The sequence below is a fragment of the Budorcas taxicolor genome, chromosome 5 (genome assembly GCF_023091745.1).
Source record: "Budorcas taxicolor isolate Tak-1 chromosome 5, Takin1.1, whole genome shotgun sequence".
Taxonomy (NCBI): domain Eukaryota; kingdom Metazoa; phylum Chordata; class Mammalia; order Artiodactyla; family Bovidae; genus Budorcas; species Budorcas taxicolor.
Window position 1 is genome coordinate 102,063,307 of NC_068914.1, and position 25,415 is coordinate 102,088,721.

General features: G+C 43.6%; 1 protein-coding gene across 1 annotated transcript; it reads left to right on the forward strand.

Annotated features, from left to right (window-relative positions):
* The first annotated feature begins 18,178 nt into the window (after positions 1-18,178).
* LOC128048790 (olfactory receptor 9-like) lies at positions 18,179-19,117 on the forward strand. The gene has a single exon (XM_052641214.1). The coding sequence runs from the start codon at positions 18,179-18,181 to the stop codon at positions 19,115-19,117; it is 939 nt and encodes a 312-aa protein (XP_052497174.1).
* Positions 19,118-25,415: the final 6,298 nt, after the last annotated feature.

Genomic DNA, 25,415 nt, shown 5'->3' on the forward strand with positions numbered 1-25,415 from the left:
AGGGTGGTGTCATCTGCATATCTGAGGTTATTGATATTTCTCCCAGCAATCTTGATTCCAGCTTGTGCTTCTTCCAGCCTGGCGTTTCTCAGGATGTACTCTGCATATAAGTTAAATAAGCAAGGTGACAATATACAGCCTTGACGTACTCCTTTTCCTATTTGGAACCAGTCTGTTGTTCCATGTCCAGTTCTAACTGTTGCTTCCTGACCTGCATATAGGTTTCTCAAGAAGCAGGTCAGGTGGTCTGGTATTCCCGTCTCTTTCTAGAATTTTCCACAGTTTGTTATGATCTGCATAGTCAAAGGCTTTAGCATAGTCAGTGAGGCAGAAGCAGAAGTTTTTCTGGAATTCCCTTGCTTTTTCTATGATCCATCAGATGTTATCTCTGGTTCCTCTGCTTTTTCTAAATCAAGCTTGTATATCTGAAAGTTCTCTGTTCACATACTGTTGAAGCCTAGCTTGAAGAATTTTGGGCATTACCTTGCTAGCATGTGAAATAAGCACAATGGAGAAGGCAATGGCATCCCATTCCAGTACTCTTGCCTGGAAAATCCCATGGACGGCGGAGCCTGGTAGGCTGCAGTCCATGCGGTCGCTAAGAGTTGGACACGACTGAGCAACTTCCCTCTCACTTTTCACTTTCATGCATTGGAGAAGGAAATGGCAACCCACTCCAGTGTTCTTGCTTGGAGAATCCCAGGGATGGGGGAGCCTGGTGGGCTGCCATCTATGGGGTTGCACAGAGTCAGACACGACTGAAGTGACTTAGCAGCAGCAGCAGCAGCAGCAGCAGCAGCAGAAGTGCTGTAGTTTGAACCTTCTTTGGTATTGAAATGAAAACTGACTTTTTCCAGTCCTGTGACCATTGCTGAGTTTTCCAAATTTGCTGGCATATTGAGTGCAGCACTTTCACAGCATCATCTTTTAGGATTTGAAATAACTCAGCTGGAATTTCATCACCTTCACTAGCTTTGTTCATAGTAATGCTTCCTAAGGCCCATTTGACTTTGCACTCTAGGATGTGTAGCTCTCGGTGAGGGACCACACCATCGTGGTTATCTGGATCATTAAAACCCCTTTTGTATAGTTCGCTGTGTATTCTTACTACTATCTAATTAGTCTCTGTTAGTACATTCCATAAGAACAAGAATTGTGTCTTTTTTTCCTCATCACATTTCCAGTACCTAGCACAGTGCCTGGCAAGAAGTAAATACTGAAAACATGTATGTCAAAAAACGACCAATAAGGAATTCCCTGGTGGTCCAGTGGTTAGGATTTTGCTGCCACTGTAGGGAGCAGAGAGTGCACAGGTTCCATCCCTTGTTGGCTGGTTAGGGAAATAAGATCCCATATGCCAAGGCCAAAACAATAATAACAACAACATCATCCACGACCAATAGATTCATCACAATCTGTAACTTAAAAAAATTTGTCTATATTTTAAAATCTGGGAATTCCCTGGTGGTCCAGTGGTTAAGAAACTGCCCGCCAATGCAGGGGACATGGATTCAATCTCTGGTCCTGGAAAAATCCCACTTGCTGTGGGGCCACTAAGTCCATACGCTACAACCTCTGAACACCTGTGCAGCAACAAGAGACGCCACCCCAGTGACAAGCACATGCGTCGCAGCTAGAGAAAAGCCTGAGGCAGCGACGAAGACCCAGTGCAACCAAACATAAATAAAATGAAAAGGAATTATAACAAAGAAACCCCTGCTGTTTTCTCTGTTGAGATAGCTCTACAGAGTCAGAGAGCATATTTTCCTCTTCACGGCTATGTCCTTGGGGCCATTTCCGGTGCCTATGTCTGGGACCATTCAACATGTATCTATCATATGGATGAATAAAAGGTCTATATCATTGAGAAAAGGTCCATGCCATTGAGAGCCTTCTCTGCTAACCTAAGGGGTTTGGATCTTAGTCTATAGGTAATGGGAATCAGTCATATGATCTGATTGACTTGTTGTTGGAAACATCTGTCTGATGACTGATTTAAGGAAAAAAGATTGGAGGCAGGAAGACCAGTTCAGAGAGGATTTTCTATGGTCCGGTGAAGAGATAATACTTGGAACAACAGTGGTGGGGGCAGAGAGGAGATTTATAGGAAGGTATTTAATCCCCTTTTTCATTTTAAAAGTTTTGGTAAACTAAGTATAACACAAAAGTAACTGTTTAAACCATTTTAAAGTGTATAGTTCAGTGGCATTAAATTAATTTCCATTATTGTGCCACTATCACCTAACACCCACCTCCAGAATTTTTGATCTTCCCAACTGAAACTCTGTACCTACTGAACATTAACTCTCCAAGAGCCCTTGGCAGCCACTAAGCATTTATAATTCTTAGCAGATTACTTTGAGGCTTCTGACTTGGGTCACTGGATTCAATTTGTCAGAATAAGGAAATGTCTTTTGAAGATGGTGAATTTGGTTTTAGCATGCTGATTTTAAACATATGAACCTAGAACTTTGAAGAACATTTTAGGCTGGAGATAAATATTTGAAACCCATTAGCACAGAGGTTGGATCTGATCCTGAACTCCAGACAAGCAAGCTTTCTTGTGCTCTCAGATTTGGTTGGATGTAGTGAAACTGCCCCAGGCCAACCACTGGGAATCATTCTTCACCCTCCTGTTCACTGACCCCATTCCCATTCAATAAACCACAAAATCTTGCCATGTATTTCCAAATACCTTCTAAACATATCTTGAATCTGTCTCCTGTTTCTTATTCTAACCACCAGGGCTTTTGTTCAAGCCCCCATCATTGGTTTCTGGACCATGAAAACTGTTTCTTTTTTCAAAAAAATTAATTAATTAATTTTAAAATTAAATTTTGGTGACCTATTAAAATTCAACATACTTTGTACTCACAACACATAAATGTAACTTTTACTTTGGAACATGAAAATTCCCAGGTTAACTTTAATACTTAAACAGCTCCATGAAGTACTTTTAAGTTATGGTTAAACTCATAAAATATTAGCACATTTACTGCATAGCACAGGGAGCTATGTTCAATATCTTTTATTTATTTTTAATTTAAATTTATTTATTTTAATTGGAGGCTAATTACTTTACAATATTGTATTGGTTTTGCCCTACATCAACATGAATCCGCTGCTAGTGTACACGTGTTCCCAATCCTGAAGCCTCCTCCCACCTCCCTCCCCATACCATCCCTTTGAATCGCCAGTCCAGGTTTGATGCAGGATACAGGATGCTTGGGGCTGGTGCACTGGGATGAAAACTGTTTCCTAATGGTTTCTCCCTCCTTTTTAAAAAAAAATTTAATTGGAGGATAGTTGCTTTACAACGTTGTATTGGCTTCTGCTATATAACAATGTGAATCAGGTGTAAGTATACATACATCCCCTACTTCTTGAGCCTCCCTCCCTTTAGGTTTTTAGTTTGGCATCTTGAAATCCATTCTCCACACTTTCGCCAAATATGCTTTATCAAAAACACATACATGACCATGTCACACCCTTATTTAAAACTCTGAATAGTTTTTTCATTGTCTGCTGGATAAGGTTCAAGTGCCTTAACATGGTGGAGAAGGCCCTCTGTGATCGGCCCCTGATGGAAAGAAACTGCAGCCTCTTCTCTGAGGCTTCCTCGCAGCCCACCCCTCTCCCCCACTTCTGGGCTGTTTCTCCCTCTGCCAGGCAGGTCCCTTGCACCACACTGGGCTTGCTTCTTTCTTTGGTTAGATTCACCTCAGGCTCTTCATTGCCCTGTATGGCTTTCCTGATGAGTTCCTGACCTGACATGGTTCTAGGCCTCTTTTTCCTCATGCTATATACAGATATTAATACTATTATTATACTCATCACATTGCACCGAAGATACCGGTTTACAGGTCAGTCTACCTGTAAGGGCCTGTTGAACACAAGGATGGTCTTACAATTTCCTGTAGCACCAACACAGGTTGCAGAATGGATGAGTGCTGTAAAGGAACTGACGCATGAGTAGGAGACAGAACACACTTGAAGGAAACTTCTAAGTGAAAGATAAAGCAGTGCTGCACGTGATTAGTGCAAAAACAAAACACGCGGTGACACACTCCAGATTCTGTGGACTGTTTGGTTTTGTAGTTGCTGTTGCTGTGCTTGTCATTTGTTTGTTTTTAATTTTGCAATACCACAGTAATCAGTATTCTAGAACTCTGGACTTCCCTGGTGGCTCAGTGGTGAAATGTCTGCCTGCAATGCAGGAGACCCAGGTTCGATCCCTAGGTCGGGAAGCTCCCCTGGAGAAGGAAATGGCAATCCACTCCAGTGGGTTCTGCTATATATTTTTGCCTGGGAAATCCCCAGGACAGAGGAGCCTGGCAGGCTACAGACCATGGGGACAGAAAAGAATCAGACACAACTTAGTGTGTCTAACCCTGGTCCTCAAAGTGCCCCTAGCTCTGAAAGCCAACATTATTGGTTTCACTGGGGCATTTGCTAGAAATGAAGCATTTTGGGTTCCACCCCAGACCTACTGAATCTGAATCTGCATTTAGAACAAGATCCCCAGGTCATTCACATACATATCTGTGTCCGTATGTACATTGGGAAGCTCTGTCTTGAGAAACCACTTTATTGACTGAAAAGGGAGATGGAGCTTGTGAGTTCAGGGTGCTTGGTTCCCTTGCTTCCTCCAAGAGGCAGTGCTCTCTGGGGAGGCCTAGACATTCCAGAGCTTGATTTCAGGAAGGAGTGGCGGCAAGGCCTCCATTTAAGGGATGCCTAGGTGGGGAGATGTACAGACTTAGCACCTCACTGCAGGGTCAGACAGGACCTGCCTGGGGCCTGTGCCTGGGCATGGCTAATTAGGCCCAAATGGAGTCCAGCAAGGATCAAACCAAGTCAGTGAGGCAGAAGGTGAAACTGGATGGAACTGGTAGGCGAGATGGACAGAGGTCCGGTCAGTGAGCAGGAGTCAAGGCCAGAGGATCAGATGAGATAATTCCTGGTGTTAGGGCAGGGACTGGGGCTGGGCCCTTAGCTTCAGGAATGGGGCGAGGCTCAGAGTTGGAGTAGGGGTTAGAATGTCTAGTGCAAACATCATTCTTGGCAACTCTGAGCAGTATTTCCACCTTTAGGAGGGGTGGCTCTGCTAGAATGCCCGGCTTTATACTACAGTTGGCAGACTTTGGCTGAGATGCCCTCTGGTCACAAGGAACTCTCAAGACGCACAGGGAGAGTGACAAGAAGAGTGTGAGCCCTCTAGCAACCCAGTGTGCTCTTCTCATTACACATACTTGTTGTGCAACTTCTGTGTGCACTCTCTCATGTCGCAATATGATGCTTTAGTATTTCACAGCAAAAATACTGGAGGCCATCAGATATGACCTAGCGTGCCAACTATATTTGTAAAGAAGTACTGAGCGCTCCTCTTTTTTTTTCCTTTTGTTGTTGTCCTCATCTTGAGATAATATCGTTATTTATTTTAAATTTAATTTAATTTTTCTGGCCACACCTTGCGGCATGCAGGATCTTAGTTCCCCAACCAGGGATTGATCCCTCAACCCCCACAGTGGAAGTGTGTCTTAACCACTGGACCCACCAGGGAAGTCTCAAGATAGTAACATATATTCTTATTTTTTTACAACTTGCATAAAAAGGTGAAGGCACACATCCAAAACAGACACAACAATATTGAAGAAGTAACACTCTATAGGCAATGACATGTTATATAAAAAGCACTGAACTGTGAGTCCGAAATTGTGCACTTAGTTACCATTCTACCATGTGCAGGCTACGTAGCTTGTCGTTTATCTGAGCCTTAGTTTCTTCGTTTGTTCCATGGGAAGAATATGTCATGCCTACCTCTCAGATGAGGCTCAAATGAAGAAATGCAAGCGAGAGCGCTTTGTAAACCACTTGCATCACCCTGAGGTAAGATATTACTGTGTGGCTGTTATTATTCTGCCTAGTAAATATCAAGATGTGGAAGATCAGCGTAAAGCTTCAGTCAAAGCCAGGTTGTTCGACCGAGCTGTGAGCACTGCAGGATCCTAGTTCTCTGACGAGAGACTGAACTGGTGGCCCCTGCACTGTCAGCACGGAGACCTAACCACTGAACTGCCAGGGAATTTCCCCAGGTAGTTCTTTTTACTGAGCTCTCCCTCTTTCTTCTCTCAGAGGAGAGTGTTGAGGATGGGAACTTGAAGCTGGCACCTGACCTAGGAGGGCTGTGTGACCCAGCAGAGCTCACTAAGGCTTGGTAAGAAGTCCTGTGTCCCTAGCATAGACTAGCATTTTGCCAGGAATAGAATCCAAATCTGAACCTTAGGGGGAATATATGCCTTCTTAATATGGAATCCGATTTTTTTGACTTGAGAGAAAAATTAATCCTTGTTATAGTGAGGTGTGCTTACTTTTTCGGTAACTTGTAAAAAAATTGCCTACAGCATACTCCATTCATGAAATCAGAGAACTCCTCCCCACTTTGGATCTGGTAAAATCTGGTAGAGGAAAACTTTTATTAACATTTGGCTAAAAGGCTAAAGTCTGAAGCTTGAACATGGGTGGAGAAAGAGGAAATCTCCACAAGAAACCTTTTTTTCTTAAGTCTGGGTTTGAAGGGCTCCTTCACTTGTGTGATACAAGGAGTGAGTTAAGGCAGGACATCAAGTCTTTTTACTCTATACTGCTCTGTGCAGAGTGCCCAGGCCAGACAGAAAAGGAATGGTGTAAATCTCCGTTATAGCAATAGGAGTGACTTTTTTCCCGTAGGGAAGCCTGGAGAGGCAGGAGAATGCTGGCAGGGGCTGAGATATGGCCATGGATGGGGGAGGATGACCTTCTTCTGACCTCCTTGGATTTGCTTGGAGGAGGCACCACTTTGATCTACTGAGATGCTGCTGCTTTCCTGGTAAGAGAGAACTGGAGGTTTACTTATCTGAATTTTCACTCCCTTCCTCCCGTAGGGAGCAGAGAAATCCACAGTAGGACAGAAAGGAAGGGTCTCATTATCACTCGGGGAACCAGGGAAGTTACATGGCCTGGGGCTTGTATTCATGAAAGACCTCCAGTATAGGACTTTGCTATTATTGCCTAATAAGGTCACACCCTCTTTGCATTTATTGATGATATTCAAAGTTTAGGTTGGTGAAAAATAAACATAAAAAGTGCACCAATGTTTTAGTAACTCTGTTCTGGCATTTCTTCATTTTCTGATACACCCACAGTCTGAGAAATGGAAGACTAGTCCTCTCTCACCCTCTGGGTGGCCTTGCCTGCCACATGTGGGTTGTAGATAGGATGTGCAGTCAGTTAATTCATGGTTCTGAAGGTTTCGAAACTGTGAGAACTGCATTTCCCCTTTCAAGAAAGGAACTAAAAACAATAGGGAATCATGAATGTCAGTCTAATGGACCATTTTACTAATATCACAAAAGCTTGTGACCTCACTCCTCACCCAAGCAACTCCAGTCCTGCCTGGCTCCTGAAGCACTCCCCAAAGAGCAGATCCCCAGAGAGCTGTCACTATTTGACCTTTCTGGAAGATCCCTGAGAAGCCCCGCTCACCAGGCTTGTCTTTATTGTTAGTGAGGAAAGCTCTATCATCAGGGCATTGATCAAATAATCAGCGACAATATTTTAAGATTGCAGCTGCCCAATATGGATGGACCTTAGGGACCATCCTACTAAGCGAAGTAAGTCAGAGACAGGCAAATATTATGTTCTCACTTACACGTAGGATCTAAAAAATGAATATAAACAAATACATCTTCCTTTTTAAAATAACAGCAATAACAAAACAACATAGAGCTTCATATCAACAATTCATTTCTATGTATATACCAAAGAGAAATGGAAACATATATCCTCTCAAAACATTGCACACCAGGGAACTATACTCAGAATTTTATAATAACATAAAAAGGAAAAGAATCTGAAAAAAATAGGTATATGTGTAAGTATAATTGAATCACTTTGTTGTACACCTGAACCTAACAATGTAAATCAACTATAATTAAAAAAAGTTATTTGTATGTGAGAGTTTGTAGCGAAGTTATTCATAGAAGCCCCAAAGTGTAAAGAACCCAAGTACTCTTAAACTGATGCATGGATGAATAAAATATGACATATCCATACAATGGAATATTATTCAGCCACAAAAAGATATCAGTAATGATTCCTGCTACAACATGGATGAACCTTGAAAACATGCTAAGTGAAAGAGGCCAGACACAAAACACCGCCTGCTCCACCGTTCTATTTATATGAAATACCTAAAAGAGGCAAATCTGTCCAAGAGATACTGGGAGGAGGGAAGAAAGGGAGGAAGGAAGAAAGGGAAGGCTAAGAGGTGCAGAGTAACTTTTTGAAGTGATGTGTGTGGTGGTTAAACAATGCTGTGGGTATACTAAAACCCATTGGACTGTGTACTTTGTTTTTTTAAACTATATATTTAAAATTATTTATTTATTTATTTTATTTGGCAGTGCTGCATGGCATTCAGGCTTACTTCCCTGATCAGGGATCAAACCTGGGCCCCCTGAATTGGGCAGGCTCCCAGCATTGGGAAGTCCCCCCATCAGGGAAGTCCCAGAACTCTGTATTTTATATGAGTGGATTTTATGGTCCATAAATTAGACCTCAATAAAACTGTAAAAAATAAAAATAAAAGCAGTTTCCTCTTGACCTCCCTTATATGTGGCATCTAAAGAGATATGATACAAATGCACTTACAAAACAGAAATGGACTGACTCACAGATTTAGACTTACAGACTTAGAATGGTTGCTGGGGGGAAGGGAGAGGGGAAGGAGGGGATGGTTAGGGAGTTCCTGATGGACATGTACACACTGCTATATTTAAAACAGGTAACCAACAAAGACCTGCTATATAGCACAGGGAACTCGGCTCAGTGTTATGTGGCAGCCTGGATGGGAGGGGAGTTTGAGGGAGAATGGATACATGTATACGTATGGCTGAGTCCCTTCGTTGTTCACCTGAAACTGTCATAACATTGTTAATCGGCTATACCCCAATAGAAAATAAAAAGTCTTAAAAGATACATACATATATAAGTATGTCTATATTTGGCATATATATTACAAGAATAATGTGATTAAATCAACTTAAGCACCTCATAAGTTTGGTTTACACCCAATGCAAAAATATTTAATTCAAAAATTAAAAAGCCCAAAGATTATCTAGGTAAGCAATTACCTCCAATGGAAAAAAAACAAAAGCAGGGGAAAAAAAAAGCCAGGTTCCTCTTTCCTCCTCCACATTAAAAAGAAAATAGAAGGGGCTTCTCTGGTGGTCCAGTGGTTAAGAATCTGCCTTGCGACGCAGGGGTCCACAGGTTCAGTCCCTGGTTGGGGAACTAAGATCCCACGTGCTGCGGAATGACTAAACCCATGCCACAACTAGAGTCCAAGGGCCACAATGGAAGGTCCTGTGTGTTGCAACTAAGACACAGCAAAATAAACAAATTAAAAAAGAAAAAGAAAACAGAAGCAGTGATTTCTACCCTTGGATCAGTGGTTCTCAGCTGGGGCCAGTCGATATTTGCCTACCTCTGGAGACACTGTTTGTCACAGCTGGGGGGAAGGGTGCTACTGGCATCTAGTGGACAGAGGCCAAGGCTGCTGCCAGCCTTCCTGTAAGGCAACGACAGTCCTTCACAACAAAGAATGACCTGGCCCTGAATGTCAGGCGCATCAAGATTGAGAAATCCTGCCCTACCTCGAGCTCCATGAGGACAGAGCAGGGAATGTGGTGTACCCAGTCCCTCCCACCTTGGCCAGTGTCCCTTGGTGCCATGGTATCCCCTGTGTTGAGCTGTTAGAGGCCATACCAACAAACTCACTGTTAAAGAACCATAGGGACGTGAACCACAGTCATCTCTCTAGGGGTATCCTTCGGAGAAACTTCTGTCTGGTCTTAGCTCCAGGAATAGTTGTGGTGCCCCAAGCAGTCTGTCTCTGTTTTATCTCACGGACACTGTAGACTCTGGAACTAACCAGACTTTCCTTTTTGGGTTGACTGCTAAACAGTTTTGAGCCAAACTTGTGACCCACCCTTAGGAGGGCATGAGTCTTATAGTCTGCATTTTTTAGTTTCATTCCTGACTCTATTTATATCCCTACCTCTCTTTTTCTGTTTTAAAATTTTATTTTTTTATCTTTATTTCCATTGCTTCTACTTTTAATTTTAGCTCTTTTTTGGGGGGGAGGGGTTTGTTTGATATGTCTTGGTAAGCTATTTATGCTGTGCAACAAGAAACAAAACACCAAATTAATAAATATAAAAAGTAAGTCTCCCCTTAGCTCTGGAAGCTCTTAGGCAGAGTGGTGGATGAAGTTATAGAAGCATAGTAAGGACTGTGGGCAGGGACTAATTCCCCCCCACCCCCCAAAGGATGCCTGTGTTCTTGTCCCAGATGCCAGCTGGGTGGTGAGGCGGCAGGATGTGAGAAGATAAGGGGATTCTTAGAGGAGGTCAGCTATTCCTCGGTTGCTGTGTAAGACACTGTGGCCTCTTGATGTTGAAAGGAGCTGGACGTTCAGAGGACACCTCACAGATGTGGGGACAGAGCTGGTGGTGGGGTGGGTGGGTCTTCGAGATAGGCAGGACTAGGTGGTGTATGTCCTGGACGGGAACCTGGGGTGTGACTTCTAGGTTTCAAGTCTCAGCTCCACCCTTGTTGGCCAAGTGACTTTGCAGTCACATGGCTCCTTAGTTTTCCTGTCATTAAAACACAGCAGTGATACCTGCGAGGCCTATTTCTAGGTTTGAGGTAAGGACAAATGAGATCGTGAAATTGCTGAAGTGCTCTGAAATGAGATCGTGAAATTGCTGAAGTGCTCTGTTCATTGCTAGGCTGCAAACTATTAATTTTCTTTTTACTTATTTATTTTAAAAATTGAAGTATAGTTGATTTACAATATCATGTTAGTTTCAGGTGTACAGCACAGTGATGCAATCCTATATACAGGCGGTTAGTGCTTAGTTGCTCAGCCATGTCCGACTCTTTGACCCCATGGGCTGTAGACCTCCAGGCTCCTCTGTCCATAGAATTCTCCAGGCAAGAATACTGGAGTGGGTAGCCATTCCTTTCTCCAGAGGATCTTCCCAACCAGAGTTTGAACCCAGGTCTCCTGCATTGTGGGTGGATTCTTTACCACCCGAGCCACCAGGGAAGCCCAAATACACACACACACACACACACACACATATATATACACACACACACACATATATATATATATACACATGTATATCTTTTTCAGACTCTCTTCCCTTATAGGGTATTACAAAATACTGGGTATAGTTCCCTGTGTTTTTTCTTTTTTTTAATGTTGAGGGACAAAAACAATTGTGGCATTATTATTATTATTATTTTTTTTACTTTATTTTAGTTTACAATACTATATTGGTTTTGCCAAATTGTGGCATTATTGCGGGTGTGATTACCATTGTACTTTTGGAGAAGTTCTCATTTTCTCATTTAAGGTCATTATTGTTGCTGAGGCTCTGGGGGTTGTTGGGACCAGGGACCCAGTCTGAGGGAGCTTTGGCTGACCCTGGGGAACTAGTTAAAACTTTCACAGCAAGCCAGAGGAGAAAGTACCTATTAATTATTAAGCTGCCTGTGAATGTATGCAAGACACTGCTTAGACTTGTGGAACTGAAGAGGATCTCAGGGGGTTGAGGAGCCTTCTCCTGCCCCAAGCTCTCTCTCAGGAGCTCAGAGTTCTGTGAGATCTTCCCTTCCCCATTTTCCCCACAAAGTCAAAGTTCAGCCCCAGAAATTCAGGAAGGTCTGGGCTTCACGGTACATGGATTTCCTAGACTTAGGTGTTTTTTCATGATCGCTAGGGTGGAGGCCACTATATTTCTAGTTTCCAGGGTCTAGACCTGTGTGTTAAGTTGCTCAGTCATGTCTGACTCTTTGCGACCCCATGTACTGTAGTCCATCAGGCTCTTCTGTCCATGGGATTTCCCAGGCAAGAATACTGGAGTGGGTTGTCATTCCCTTCTCCAGGGGATCTTCCCGACCCAGGGATCGAACCGGGGTCTCCTGCATTGCAGGCACCTTCTTTACCTTCTGACACAGCAAGGAAGCCTCTTCCTGGGTCTAACCTAATGTTTTCAGCTGCAACTTGAGACCAGTTTCATCTTCTGATCTTTGTGGGGTTGACTGACAGTCATGGATCCCATTTCTCTTTTTCATATTATTCTTCAGTTCTTTTTCTCTCTCCTTGACTCTCCTCATGTCCTTCCATCCACACACACTCTAGATACTGCAACCAACCTATTTCTATTTTCACCTGAATAAAAAAATGTTCTGAGAAAGGCCACAGGACATGATGAAGAAAGCCTGCTTCCTGCCTTCCCGGCTGGAGTAGAGGGCCTCCCGCACCTCTCCACTCAAAGTGGAGACTTCCAAGGCACGTTTCCTTCAGTCCCATACTTTCTTCCATCTCGGTATCTTTTGGGCAGCTTTTTTTTGTTTTGATTTTATTGTCTTTCCAGAGTAGGGTGGAAATGGAGGTGGGGAACTCACTCACTTTCTCCATCTCCCCTGATTCATGTGGCCAAATGCTGACTTGTATTATACACTAGACACGGTGTATTATTATTTAATTCTCACGACAATCCTGTGAGGTAGGGATTGTCTTTGTCTTACAGATGAGAAAACCTAGTCTCTGAGAGGTCAGAGTCACACAGCTTGTGAGTGGCCAAGAGTCTGACTTGGAGAGTGGTCAGGGCAGGCAGCTAAGGTAGAAAAGACACTTACTTGGGGGTACCCACTTGCACTTGGGGTCAGAGGCTTGGGTTTGGATCCTGGCTCCATCACTGACTAATGGGACCTTGGCAAGTCATACCTATTGTGTGTCTCAGCCTCAGCCTTCTCAAGTGCAAAGAATTAATCATGATGCCTGGTTCTCTAGGCGGATGACGGGATTTAAGTAAAGTGATTACTTAACCCAGGGCTGGACTCCGCATTGCTCGGGCAATGTCCACTGTAGCAGAGCAGCAAGCACGTGAAAGTCTGCCCTGCAGCTGGCCCTCCTGGTGCCCAGGCCCTTGTGTCATCATTTCCTCTCCTCTTGAGTAAATGGATGCATCAGGTCCTTGCTACACGGGGCTCACAACACGGCAGATGCCTTTCCTCTGAGTGAGTGAGGGAGGGAGAGTGTGAGCACGATCACTGTCACAGTCTTTTTGTAACCTTGCCATGTTAGAGCTAAAATTAAGGGCTCAAATTCTAACTGATTGTGCACAGCAAAAGTAATTGGCTGTCACTCTCGAGATTAGATTACAAAAAGCTGCTGACTTTCATCTTGCTCACTGTCTCACTCTCTCCATCACTCCCTGACTCGGCCACTCAGAGGGGAGGTAGCTCCCACGGAGTGAGCTGGCATTGAGGTGAGGAACTGGTGTCCCCAGCCAGTGAGCCCCTGACACTTGCCAACAGCCCAGGCACAAGCTGGGAGCAGCCGCTCTCCCAGGGCAGCCTTGGGACAAGGGGAGCCTGGTTGCCATCTTGACTGCAGTCTTGTGAGAGCCACAGACACCTAGCTAAGTCGCACTCGGGTTTCTGACTCAGAAACCATGAGTTATAAAATGCTTCTTGCTTTAAGTCACTAAGTTCTGAGATGACACAGCATGGAAGGCTGTTGAGGGGTGTAGTTTTTCTGGGAGAAGCAGCAGAGACTTCTCAGAGGAGCTGTGTCTGTCTGTGAGTGGTTTGGAATGGCGGACAGGACATAAACTTGAGAAGGGGAGAAAGGTTCTCAGGCAGGGAAGAGCAAGCAGGTGTATTCCAGGAGTGGGAATCTGGTGTGGCAGAAATCATCTGACCTACCTGTGGGCCTAGATGGAAATGTCCTACCTGAGGGGTGTGGGCTCCTTCCTGTCAGGTGCGCTCAGCTCCGCTCTCAACTGAACGATCTTGGGTGAACTAAAGGAGCTTTTCTAGATCTCAGTTTTCTCCTCTGTGGACTGCAGTTTGAACAAGTATAAGATCTTCAAGGCACCTTCCTTCGACCATCTCCTCACCCATACAGCTCAGAGAGAGGACCATGTATAATGTGGCTATTTGGAGATTGACCACACGGGGGCGATGTGATCTCATTTGAACAGCTTCCGTATTTAAACTGCTACTCAAAAAAAAAAAAAAAAAAAAATCTGCCTTTTTGGTCCATTGATGGGACTCTATAACATCTCCTTCCTGTTTTTTATTGGTAACTTTTTAAAATTGGAAATTACAGACATGCTCAACATGGTAAATCTGAAAACAGCCTACGTGTTCTATTCACAGCCTTTCTATGACCCATGTTTGAAAAATGTGCACTGACAATCAGAAACATTCATTTGTTGACTAAAAAATTAAACTATTGATAAAAAGAAACATTTCCAAAGGCATAAGTAGGCATAAATGGTTGAAAATAAATCAGATACTTAATAATACCAAAATATGTTAAAACAGTTCATCTTTTTCTTTTAATGTTTCATATATGATTTTTACTATTGTGTTATCAGTGGGTCAAAAACATACTTAAAAAAATCACAAGCAAAAGTTATGAAAATTATGCGCTCCGAGGACATTTCATCCAAAGCGTATCATTGTTAATACTTTGTTGTATGTCTACCTTAACTATCTCTCTATTTATTTACCAGAATATGTATTTTATATGGACAATTTGCTGTTTTTTACTTTGCTTTTTATCAGCTAATAATACATTGTGAATATTTTTCCATGTCAATAAATCAACTTTTAAAAATAAAAAGTTTCTTTTAGAATAGTTTTAGGTTGACAGAAGAATTACAAAGATAATTGACAGAAAAATTGCAAAGTTTTAGATTGACAGAAAAATTGCAATCTCATACACCCCACTTCTGGTTTCCTGTATTAGTAACATCTTAAATTAGTATGATACATTTGTCACAATTGGTAAACTAACTGTGATACATTATTGTTACCTACGATCCATATTTTATTTTAGTTTTTGTCTAATGTCCTTTTGCCTCTTCCAGGATACCACAGTACATTTAGCTGTTATGTCTCTTTCGTTTCTCAGAGCTTCCTTGTTTTGAATGACCTTGACAGCTTTGAGGAGTACTGGTGAGATATTTTGTAGTCTGTTCCTGTATTGAAATTTTCTGATGAGGAGACTGGAATTATGGGTTTTAGGAGGAAAGCCAAGAGGTGACGTGCCTTTCCCATCACGTCAGATCAAAGGGGCACACTATCACCTGATTTCACACTACTGATGTTGACCTTGATCACGAAGTGGTGTTTTCCAGGCTACTCTGTAAAGTTACTGTTTTTACTGCTTCTTTCCAGAAAGCTCTATGTATAGCTCACACTTAAGGAGTGGGGATTATGTTTCCCTTCCTTGAGGGTGGACTATCTACTTAAGTTGTTTGAATTTTTCTATTAAAATATATTTTGGCCTCACTGCGTGGCATGGGGGACGTTAGTTCCCCTACCAGCTATCGAGTTTTTAGCATTGCAAGGCAGCCTGTTAGCCCTGGGACCACCAAGGAAGTCTTGAATTTTTTTTAAACAAATAATTGTCTTTTATTTATTTTTTACAAAAATTATTTTTAATATATATATTTTTGGCTGCCCTCGGTCTTTGTTGGTTTGCTCAGCTTTCTTTAGTTGTGGCAACAGGGGCTACTCTTCGTTCTGGTGTGAGGGCTTCTCTTTGCAGTGGCTTCTCTTGTTGAGGAGCTGGAATACACTCAGGCTGAATACACTTCAGTAGCTGGAATACACTCAGGCTCAGTATTTGTGGGGCACAGGTTTAGTTGCTCCACAGCATATGGGATCTTCCCAGACCTATTGAACCTATGTCCCCTGCATTGGCAGGCGATTCTTATCTCCTGTGCCACTAGGGAAACCCTGAACTTTTAATAAATAAACCTATTGCAACCTAAAATAGAAAAAACTCAGATACAAGAGACTGCCTTGAATTAGGAGGATTTCATAGAACTCTGCTGTGCTGTGCTGAGTCCCTCAGTCGTGTCCGATTCTTTGTGACCCTATGGACTGCAGCCCACCAGGCTCCTGTGTCCATGGGGATTCTCCAGGCAAGAATACTACAGTGGGTTGCCATTTCCTTCTCCAGGGAATCTTCCTGACCCAGGAATCAAACTGGCGTCTCCTGCATTGCAGGGGAATTCTTTACCCGGCTGAGCTACCATTGAGAGGATCAATTCTTAGGTAGGCTGATAAGAAGCCCAGGGTCGCCGAGGAGGAGAAAGGGGTCTGGGGCTCTTGAGGAGGAGGAAAGGACAAACATTTTTTTCTACATTCCTTAGTCTTAGTCATAGAAAATGTTTTCTTTTTTTTTTCTTTAAGCCCAGAGTTAAAGATTACACAACAACTCAGTTTAAAGTCTGTACTCAGTATTACGTAACAATGTATCCTGCTGGAGGACATGTTTCTCTTTCTTGAGAACCTTCTGACTAATCCTGTTACCTTAAAATGTATATTGTGGGGGTGGGTCTGGTAAGACCTTTACAACCTTGAGACATTCTTCTGATTTACTGTAATAACCAATTGAAAAATTATATAGCTCTCTTGCTAAGACTAGAGGGGCACTCTCTGTCCCCTTTCTGATGTCTGTCAGAAGCTTTCTCTGTCTCTTTTTATACTTTAATAAAACTCTGCTGTGCAAAACTCTTGAGTGATCAAGTCTGGTCCCTGGTCCCGAAGCCAAATCTTCTTTGGAGATCACCAATCCGACATTGTTCACTGTGAGCTATCACCATGGAGGAGGTGATCACAACCCAGTCCAGAATTCTTGCCTGGAAAGTATCCTGGATGGAGCAGCCTGGAAGTCCATAGTCCATGGAGGTATAAAAGTCAGTCACGACTGAATAACTGAGCGTGCACACACACACACACACACACACACACACACACACACACACAACTTTAAACAGGAGATGAACCAGTGGCAAAGGAAGCTTCTTTCTTGGTTGTGTGATACATATCTTTCCAAGGACTGGAATTTCTCTCTGGTCCTTACTCTTTGAGCCACTAGGGTTTGAGGCATCCTCTCTAGTCACTTGTGTTACCCCCCTCCCCCGCTGTTGGTGACATTATTCCAGCTGAGATCTGTTTCCTCTTTCTAACTTCTTCCTCAGTAGCTGGGGACCATGTTGATACCTGGGGTGGGTTGGAAAGTTCAAGCAGAAGTCAGACCTGTTACTATTTGAGCAGTTTCTTGTCTTTGAATGATTACCACTGTCTTACAGAAGGATTTTGAGAAAGTGCTGTCCCTGTTTCTAGGCACTGGAAAGAGGAAGCCTAGGGGCTCATTGTGGCAGTGGGCAGAGGGCAGCCCCTGGGGCAGTGAGCTGGGCAGTTCAGCAGGTAGACCCTGGCTGGGGAGCTGGAACACAAGATTTCTGAACCTGGCTTCATTCAGGCCTAGCTGAGGGACCCTGGATACAACCCAGACTCCTTTGCCTTGTGGCATCTGTTTTGTCCTTGGGGTGTGGACTCCAGCCCCCAGACCTGACTGCAGGGAATTAGAGAGGCTTAGCCGCTGCTCCCTTGTTCCCTGTCATCAGACAGGTCCCTCTCTCCCTCTTCAGCCTCCCCTGATAGTTTCCATCCCCACCTTTCCTCTGGGAATCAGGCTCTGGGGGACTGAGCTTCCCTCCTGGGCTGCAGGGAGGGCCGACCTGGGGCCATGCAGACTCAGGAGCAGGTAAAAGCCCCACCTGCCTTCTCTCTGAAGCCTTGATCCCGTGTCTTGTCTTCCTCTCTCCCGCTCTTGCTCTCACTCCAGCCCTGCCTCCTGCTGGATCCATTTTTCTCCCCGTCTCCTTCTGCCAGCTTTATTTACTGTGTCTATGCACCCTGCTTTCTGCCCATATCCTCTACTGCTTTCCCAAAGGGGAGATGTTCTCTCTGTCCCATCTCTTTGCTTCCAGAACCCAGAACTTGGTGAGTGGAGCCAATCCTCTGTGTCTTTCCAGTTCCAGCCTCAAGGAGGGACTGTCATCACCCTCAACTCCCCTGGTTTCTGTCCTTCTGTCCTGAGGGGCAATGTCAGCCGCCCAGGTGATGATATATCCACTCCTGACCCCTGGGAGGCTCTTGTGGACCTATCCACATGCCTTCCCTGCTGCAGCTGGGGCCTCTGTCGTTGCCGGGCTGCCCCCTTCACTCCCCCTTCCAGTCTGGCCTTGGGGACATGAGAGGTGGCAATGGCACAGCAGTGACTGAATTTGTTTTGCTGGGGTTCTCAGGTTACGGTTCCCTCCGGGGCCCTCTGTTCTGGGGGGTGCTTTTGGTCTACCTGGTCACCCTGCTGGGCAACTCGCTGATCATGCTCCTCACCCTGGCTGACGCTGCCCTGCACTCGCCCATGTACTTCTTCCTGCGCCACTTCTCCGGGTTGGAGATGCTCTACACCACGACTGTGGTCCCCAGGATGCTGGCCGACCTCCTCTCCTCCTGCCCCACCATCCTGCCAGCCAGCTGCTTTACCCAGCTGTATTTCTTCTCACTGTTTGGCATCGCTGAATGTGGCCTGCTCACTGCCATGGCCTATGACCGCTATGCTGCCATCTGCCGGCCGCTGCATTATAGCACCCTGATGAACCCGGGAGCCTGTGTGTGCCTGGTGGGTGCCTGCTATCTCATGGGCATCATCACCGGCACCACTCACTCCATCCTCATCTTCACTTTGCCCTTCCACGGTACCAACACCATCCACCACTTCCTGTGTGACATCCTGCCTGTGCTGAGACTGGCCAGCGCTAGCACCTTCTGGGGTGAAGTGGGCAATCTTGCTATCACCATAGCCTTTATCCTCACACCCTTCTCACTGATCATAGTGTCCTATGCCTGTATTCTTGTCACCATCCTTGGGGTTGCGACATCTCAGGGACGTCGAAGAGTCTTCTCTACCTGTTCCTCCCACCTATTTGTGGTCATGCTCTTTTTTGGAACAGGAACCATTGCTTACATGCGGCTGGGGACAGGCTCCTCCCAGGCCGAGGACCAGATCCTTGCCCTCTTCTACACGGTTGTCACTCCCATGTTCAACCCTTTCGTCTACACTCTGAGGAACAAGGAGGTCACAGGGGCAATGAGGCGGCTTGTGAAGAAATACCTCTGGAGTCCTTGACCTCCTCTCATTTTTGGAGGCCCTGATCCTTGGAGGCTTTCAAGGAAGAGTGAGAAAGAAGCCCCAGCTCTGAGTGGTGTGTCGGGGTCCCTAGCCTGCCCAGCTCGAGTGCACTGTTGCTCAGAGCTTGGCTTCTGCAGCCTGCTCTTTTGGCCCTAATCTGACTTGTTCTTAGGTACAAAACTAGAAAGACATGCATTGGGTGGAGGCTGGGATCCATGGGGTTGCTAAGAGGAGTGAAGGTGACTGTGCCCATCTCGTGCCATGTTTGAGCACTTCTGGTCTTTCCTGAGGCTTAGGGCCCCTTCCTGGGGCTACAATTTCTGGAGACAGTGCTTTTTTTCCTCCCAGACTCCTCACTGCAAACCTTTCTCTTTCTTGTCAGTTGCCTCTGCTTCTACATGAACGCCTTTACTCCAGGTGGGAGATCTGACTTGGGTGGAAACAGGGCAGAGAATAGTTTTAATTGTTTTGTTATAGAGAAAGCTGATCACCGAAGAATTGATTCTTTTGAACTGTGGTGTTGGAGAAGACTCTTGAGAGTCCCTTGGACTGCAAGGAGATCCAACCAGTCCATCCTAAAGGAGATCAGTCCTGGGTGTTCATTGGAAGGACTGAAGTTGAAGCTGAAACTCCAATACTTTGGCCACCTGATGAGAAGAGCTGACTCATTTGAAAAGACTCTGACGCTGGGAAAAACTGAAGGCGAGAGGAGAAGGGGACGACAGAGGATGAGATGGTTGGATGGCATCACCGACTCAATGGACATGAGTTTGAGTAAATTCTGGGAGTTAGTGATGGACAGGGAGGCCTGGCATGCTGCAATCCATGGGGTTGCTAAGAGCCAGACACGACTGACCGACTGAACTGAACTGAACTTATTGCTGAATAGATGTCATTATACTTGTGTACTTTTATATTCTTCTGATCATAAACTTCTAGAAATAAAATTGCTGAGTCAAAATATAGGCACATTTTTTGAGTTTTCAGAACTTATTGCCAAATGCCCTCTAAGAGAGTTTTTGTTGTTTTATGGTCCAGTTGAGAGCAGTCGAATTTCTAGGGCAAGGAAACGGACTAAGAGTCGGGATGGAGCTAAATAATACACATGAATCTCAAATACACCAAATCTGGTTACTTGTATTTTTAACATCTTAAACTAGTATGACACATCTGTCAGAATTAGTGAACCAATACTAGGAACTAAGATTGACACTTCATTCAGATTTCTTTAGTTTTTGCCTAATGTACAAAATGTATCTCTTCCAAGATACATTTAGCTGTTTTGTCTCAGTTTCTGAGAGGTTCCTTGTCTTGGATGACAATTTCATCCAATCTATTCTGAGCATGCAGTTCAAGAGTCACTTGTTCAGTGGTGAGGTGTTCAGTATACATTTTTGCCTATAAGGAGCCTGAGAACTATTTTGTGATAATTATTTGCTCCAAAGGGCAAGCCTTGGTTCTCAAATGTGGGTTTGTCTCTTGGACTTAGCACAGAGTCCAGTGCCACTGCCGTGGAGCTTCTTAGAGTCTGCTGAGTAGTTCAGAAGGTCCAAAGGACAGAACTGTGGCCTGGACCAGCTAGAGAGCCTTTTAATGCTCTGACTGTAAGATAACTGCTAAGTAGTTTGAAGCAGCACATCCATATGAACTATATGTTGTTTCCCCAGTCCGAGATCCTCAGGAGGTCTTTTTCTTACTGTAGAGAGAAAAACGTAAGGCAGCTTGTCCTTAATATTTGAGGAGATGTCTTGACATTCCCACAATGGGTTCCCTGGTGGCTCAGATAGTAAAGAATCAGGAAGACCTGGGTTCAGTCCCTGGGTTGGGAAGATCTCCTGAAGGAAGAAATGGCAACCCACCCCAGTATTCTTGCCTGAAGAAGCCCCATGGACAGAGGAGACTGGTGGGCTATGCTCCTTGGGGTCACAAAGAGTTGGATATGACCAAGTGACTAACACTGACATCCCCACTGAGTGACATGTCTCTGCATTTGATGGGACTTATCTCCTGCCCTCTGGTGTGAATGTATATTTACCATGCCTACCGTTTGCTTTTTTCCAGGTGCTGTCAGCATAGTCTCATGAATATGACGGGTCATGTGGTGTCCTATAGCTTGGTGGGATGAGCAAGATGCCTGGGAATTAAGTGACGGCACACCGCTAGAGTTGGTGTAACTCTGAGGCAAGACAAGAAAGGTGAATTTCTATCCCTGCCCAGAGAAAACATACTGAATCTGGACCGAACCAGTGCCAGGGCAGTGAAAACACGGAATCCTAACCACTGGACTGCCAGAGAGCTCCCCTTCTTGTCTGTTCCCATCTTCCTACTTTCTCTAAACTCACATTATCAGAGGGAGAATTAATCCTGTACAGAGTAAAAATATGGGCTGTAGTGTTGAAAGCTCAAGTGTGTTATTCTCTAGCTGTGTTACCTAGGGAAAGCTGTTCAACATCTCCGAGTTTTGTTTCCTCATCTTGTGCAATTGGTATAACAACAGTGTCTACTTAGAGGAAGATACACTGTGAAGCTTAAACTTGGAGGTAGATTTACTGTGATGCTTACCATCCACTTGCATAGACTCCTTAAAAGGGCCAGAAAATTCTAGCAATTGTGTTCCTCTGGTCATATATTTTTACAAAAATTACATAGTGATATATTTTAACTGCAATCTGTTGTAACTTCCTCTTCTTTTTTAAAAAATATTTATTTATTTGGCTGAGCCCAGTCTTAGTTGCAGCATGGAGGATCTAGTTCCCTGACCAGAGATTGAACCCGGGTCCCCTGCATTGGAAGCACAGAGTCTTAGCCATTGGACCACCAGGAAAGTTCTGTAACTTCTTCTTTTTTTTAAAATTTAATTTTATTTAATCTGTTGTGACTTCTGTCTCTCTCCTCTATGACTTCCTCAGCCCACTTTCCCCTTGTGATGTGTACTGTTGAAATGTCGATGGATAATTTTAGATCTAAGGCAAAGTTGCGTTGGGGGTAGATTGAGTTTGGTAGGATGATAGTGTTTGGATCTATGTTGTTCACAGTTGCTTTTGAGTATAGTTAAGTTATTGGTAGTTGTCCTGATGCAGGAATGACTTCCAGGAATGTGCCTTCTATCCATAGTGCCATATCACTCAGCATTTCAACCCAGAGTAAAGTACCAGATGTTGTGTTATGGTAAGAATGTGTCTGAATGTGCCTGGCACTGAAAATATACAGGAAATGGAGGAGAAAAAAGATTAGAAATATATGGATAGAGGAGTTAGCATATGGCAAAAATCACTCAAGTCATCACATGTGTAATGTTATAAGCAGGATTTGATTTTCATCCTCTAAGTGAAAAAAGTTCTTCTCTATCAGAAATGCATTTGATAACGCAGGAACATATATAGTTATAAACCCACCATTTATTAAAAAATAGGAATGGGGGATTTGATTAAATTCAAATATTTCATTTTTTTAAACAGGAAAACTTAACTCTTCATTATAATTGTTGTATAATATTTCAATTACATGAGTAGATTAATTTATTCCATTTCTCTAGTGGAAAGATCCTTGATCTTTTCCTACTTTCCCCCCACTTATAAACAGCAATGCAATTAATTTCCTTATTCTAGTTTCTACAAAAGATACTTAGCTTTCAGTTCAGTCAGTTTAGTCGCTCAGTCGTGTCCGACTCTTTGAGACCCCATAAATTGCAGCACGCCAGGCCTCCCTGTCCATGACCAACTCCCGGAGTTCACTCAAACTCATGTCCATGGAGTCGCCATCCAGCCATCTCATCCTCTGTCATCCGCTTCTTCTCCTGGCCCCCAATTCCTCCCAGCATCAGGGTCTTTTCCAATGAGTCAACTCTTCGCATGAGGTGGCCAAAGTATTGGAGTTTCAGCTTTAGCATCATTCCTTCCAATGAACACCCAGGACTGATCTCCTTTAGAATGGGCTGGTTGGATCTCCTTGCAGTCCAAGGGACTCTCAAGAGTCTTCTCCAACACCACAGTTCAAAAGCATCAATTCTTTGGCGCTCAGCCTTCTCCACAATCCAACTCTCACATCCCTACATGACCACAGGAAAAACCATATCCTTGACTAGACGGACCTTTGTTGGCAAAGTAATGTCTCTGCTTTTGAATATGCTATCTAGGTAGGTCATAACTTTCCTTCCAAAGAGTAAGCGTCTTTTAATTTCATGGCTGCAGCCACCACCTACAGCGATTTTGGAGCCCCCCAAAAATGACGTCTGATACTTAGCTTTACTAGTTATTAAGTTGCTTTTCCAAAAGTTATGTCAGTGTTACTCACACTGGCAACATTTCCTCATTCTGTTGGTGTAAAGCAGATTCTATTCATTTTACATATCATTGATTTCTTATTTTTTAACATTTTATTTTATTTTATTATTATTATTTTTACTTTACAATATTGTATTGGTTTTGCCATAAATCAATATGTATCTGCTACAGGTATACAGGTGTTCCCCATCCTGAACCCCTGTACCCCTACCTCCCTGTACCATCCCTCTGGGTCGTCCCAGTGCACCAGCCCCAAGCATCCAGTATCCTGCATCGAACCTAGACTGGCGATTCGTTTCTTACATGATATTATACATGTTTCAATGCCATTCTCCCAAATCATCTCACCCTCTTCCTCTCCCACAGAGTCCAAAAGACTGCTCTATACACCTGTGTCTCTTTTGCTATCTCGCATACAGGGTTATCATTACCATCTTTCTAAATTCCATATATATGTGTTAGTATACTGTATTGGTGTTTTTCTTTCTGGCTTACTTCACTCTGTATAATTGGTCCCATTTCATCCACCTCATGAGAACTGATTCAAATGTATTCTTTTTAATGGCTGAGTAATACTCCATTGTGTATATGTACCACAGCTTCCTTATCCATTCATCTGCTGATGGACATCTAGGTTGCTTCTATGTCCTGGCTATTATAAGCAGTGCTGTGATGAACATTGGGGTACACGTGTCTCTTTCAAATCTGGTTTCCTCGGTGTGTATGCCCAGCAGTGGGATTGCTGGGTCATAAGGCAGTTCTATTTCCAGTTTTTTAAGGAATCTCCACACTGTTCTCCATAGTGGCTGTACTAGTTTGCATTCCCACCAACAGTGTAAGAGGGTTCCCTTTTCTCCACACCCTCTCCAGCATTTATTGCTTGTAGACTTTTGGATTGCAGCCATTCTGACTGGTGTGAAATGGTACATCATTGTGGTCTTGATTTGCATTTCTCTGATAATGAGTGATGTGGAGCATCTTTTCATGTGTTTGTTAGCCATCCGTATGTCTTCTTTGGAGAAATGTCTATTTAGTTCCTTGGCCCATTTTCTGATTGGGTCGTTTATTTTTCTGGAATTGAGCTGTAGGAGTTGCTTGTATATTTTTGAGATTAGTTGTTTGTCAGTTGCTTGATTTGCTATTATTTTCTCCCATTCTGAAGGCTGTCTTTTCACCTTGCTTATAGTTTCCTTTGTTGTGCAGAAGCTTTCAAGTTTAATTAGGTCCCATTTGTTTATTTTTGCTTTTATTTCCAATATTCTGGGAGGGGGGGTCAAAGAGGATCCTGCTGTGATGTATGTTGGAGAGTGTTTTGCCTATGCTCTCTTCTAGGAGGTTTATAGTTTCTGGTCTTACGTTTAGATCTTTAATCCACTTTGAGTTTATTTTTGTGTATGGTGTTAGAAAGTGTTCTAGTTTCATTTTTTTACAAGTGGTTGACCAGTTTTCCCAGCACCACTTGTCATTGATTTCTAGTAAGGTCGATCACCTTTTTATTGATTATCCATTGGTATATTCACTCTCTGTTGCTGCTGGTGCTAAGTTGTTTTAGTCGTGTATGACTCTTAGTGACCCCATGGATTGCAGCCTACCAGGCTCCTCTGCCCTTGGGATTTTCCAGGCAAGAGTACTGGAGTGGGTTGCCATTGCCTTCTCTGCAAATATTTCATTTTAATTGAAATTTGAAGACATGTTTTGAGTGTTTCAATGAAAAAGTAGGAAATCAAAACACTTTCATTGATTTGAATGTAAATATTTATAAAGGAAGTGAGAGCAAACCTAGATAAAAATAATAATAATAAAAATATTTGTATTACATAAATATGGATAAAGATGAATGGTGAAATTATTCTTATATGAGAAGTAAATTACAATAGAAAATTCAAATTGTATTATAATAAGAACAGTCATTCATTATGAGGAACAGACAGATTCGGCATGAAGTATAGGCTCTTGGGGGCTTCCCTTGTGGCTCAGCTGGTAAAGAATTCGCCTGCAATGCGGGAGACTTG

What these genes read in the sequence shown, in the direction of transcription:
- LOC128048790 (XM_052641214.1), top strand. Translation starts at nt 18,179, where the DNA reads ATGAGAGGTGGCAATGGCACAGCAGTGACTGAATTTGTTTTGCTGGGG.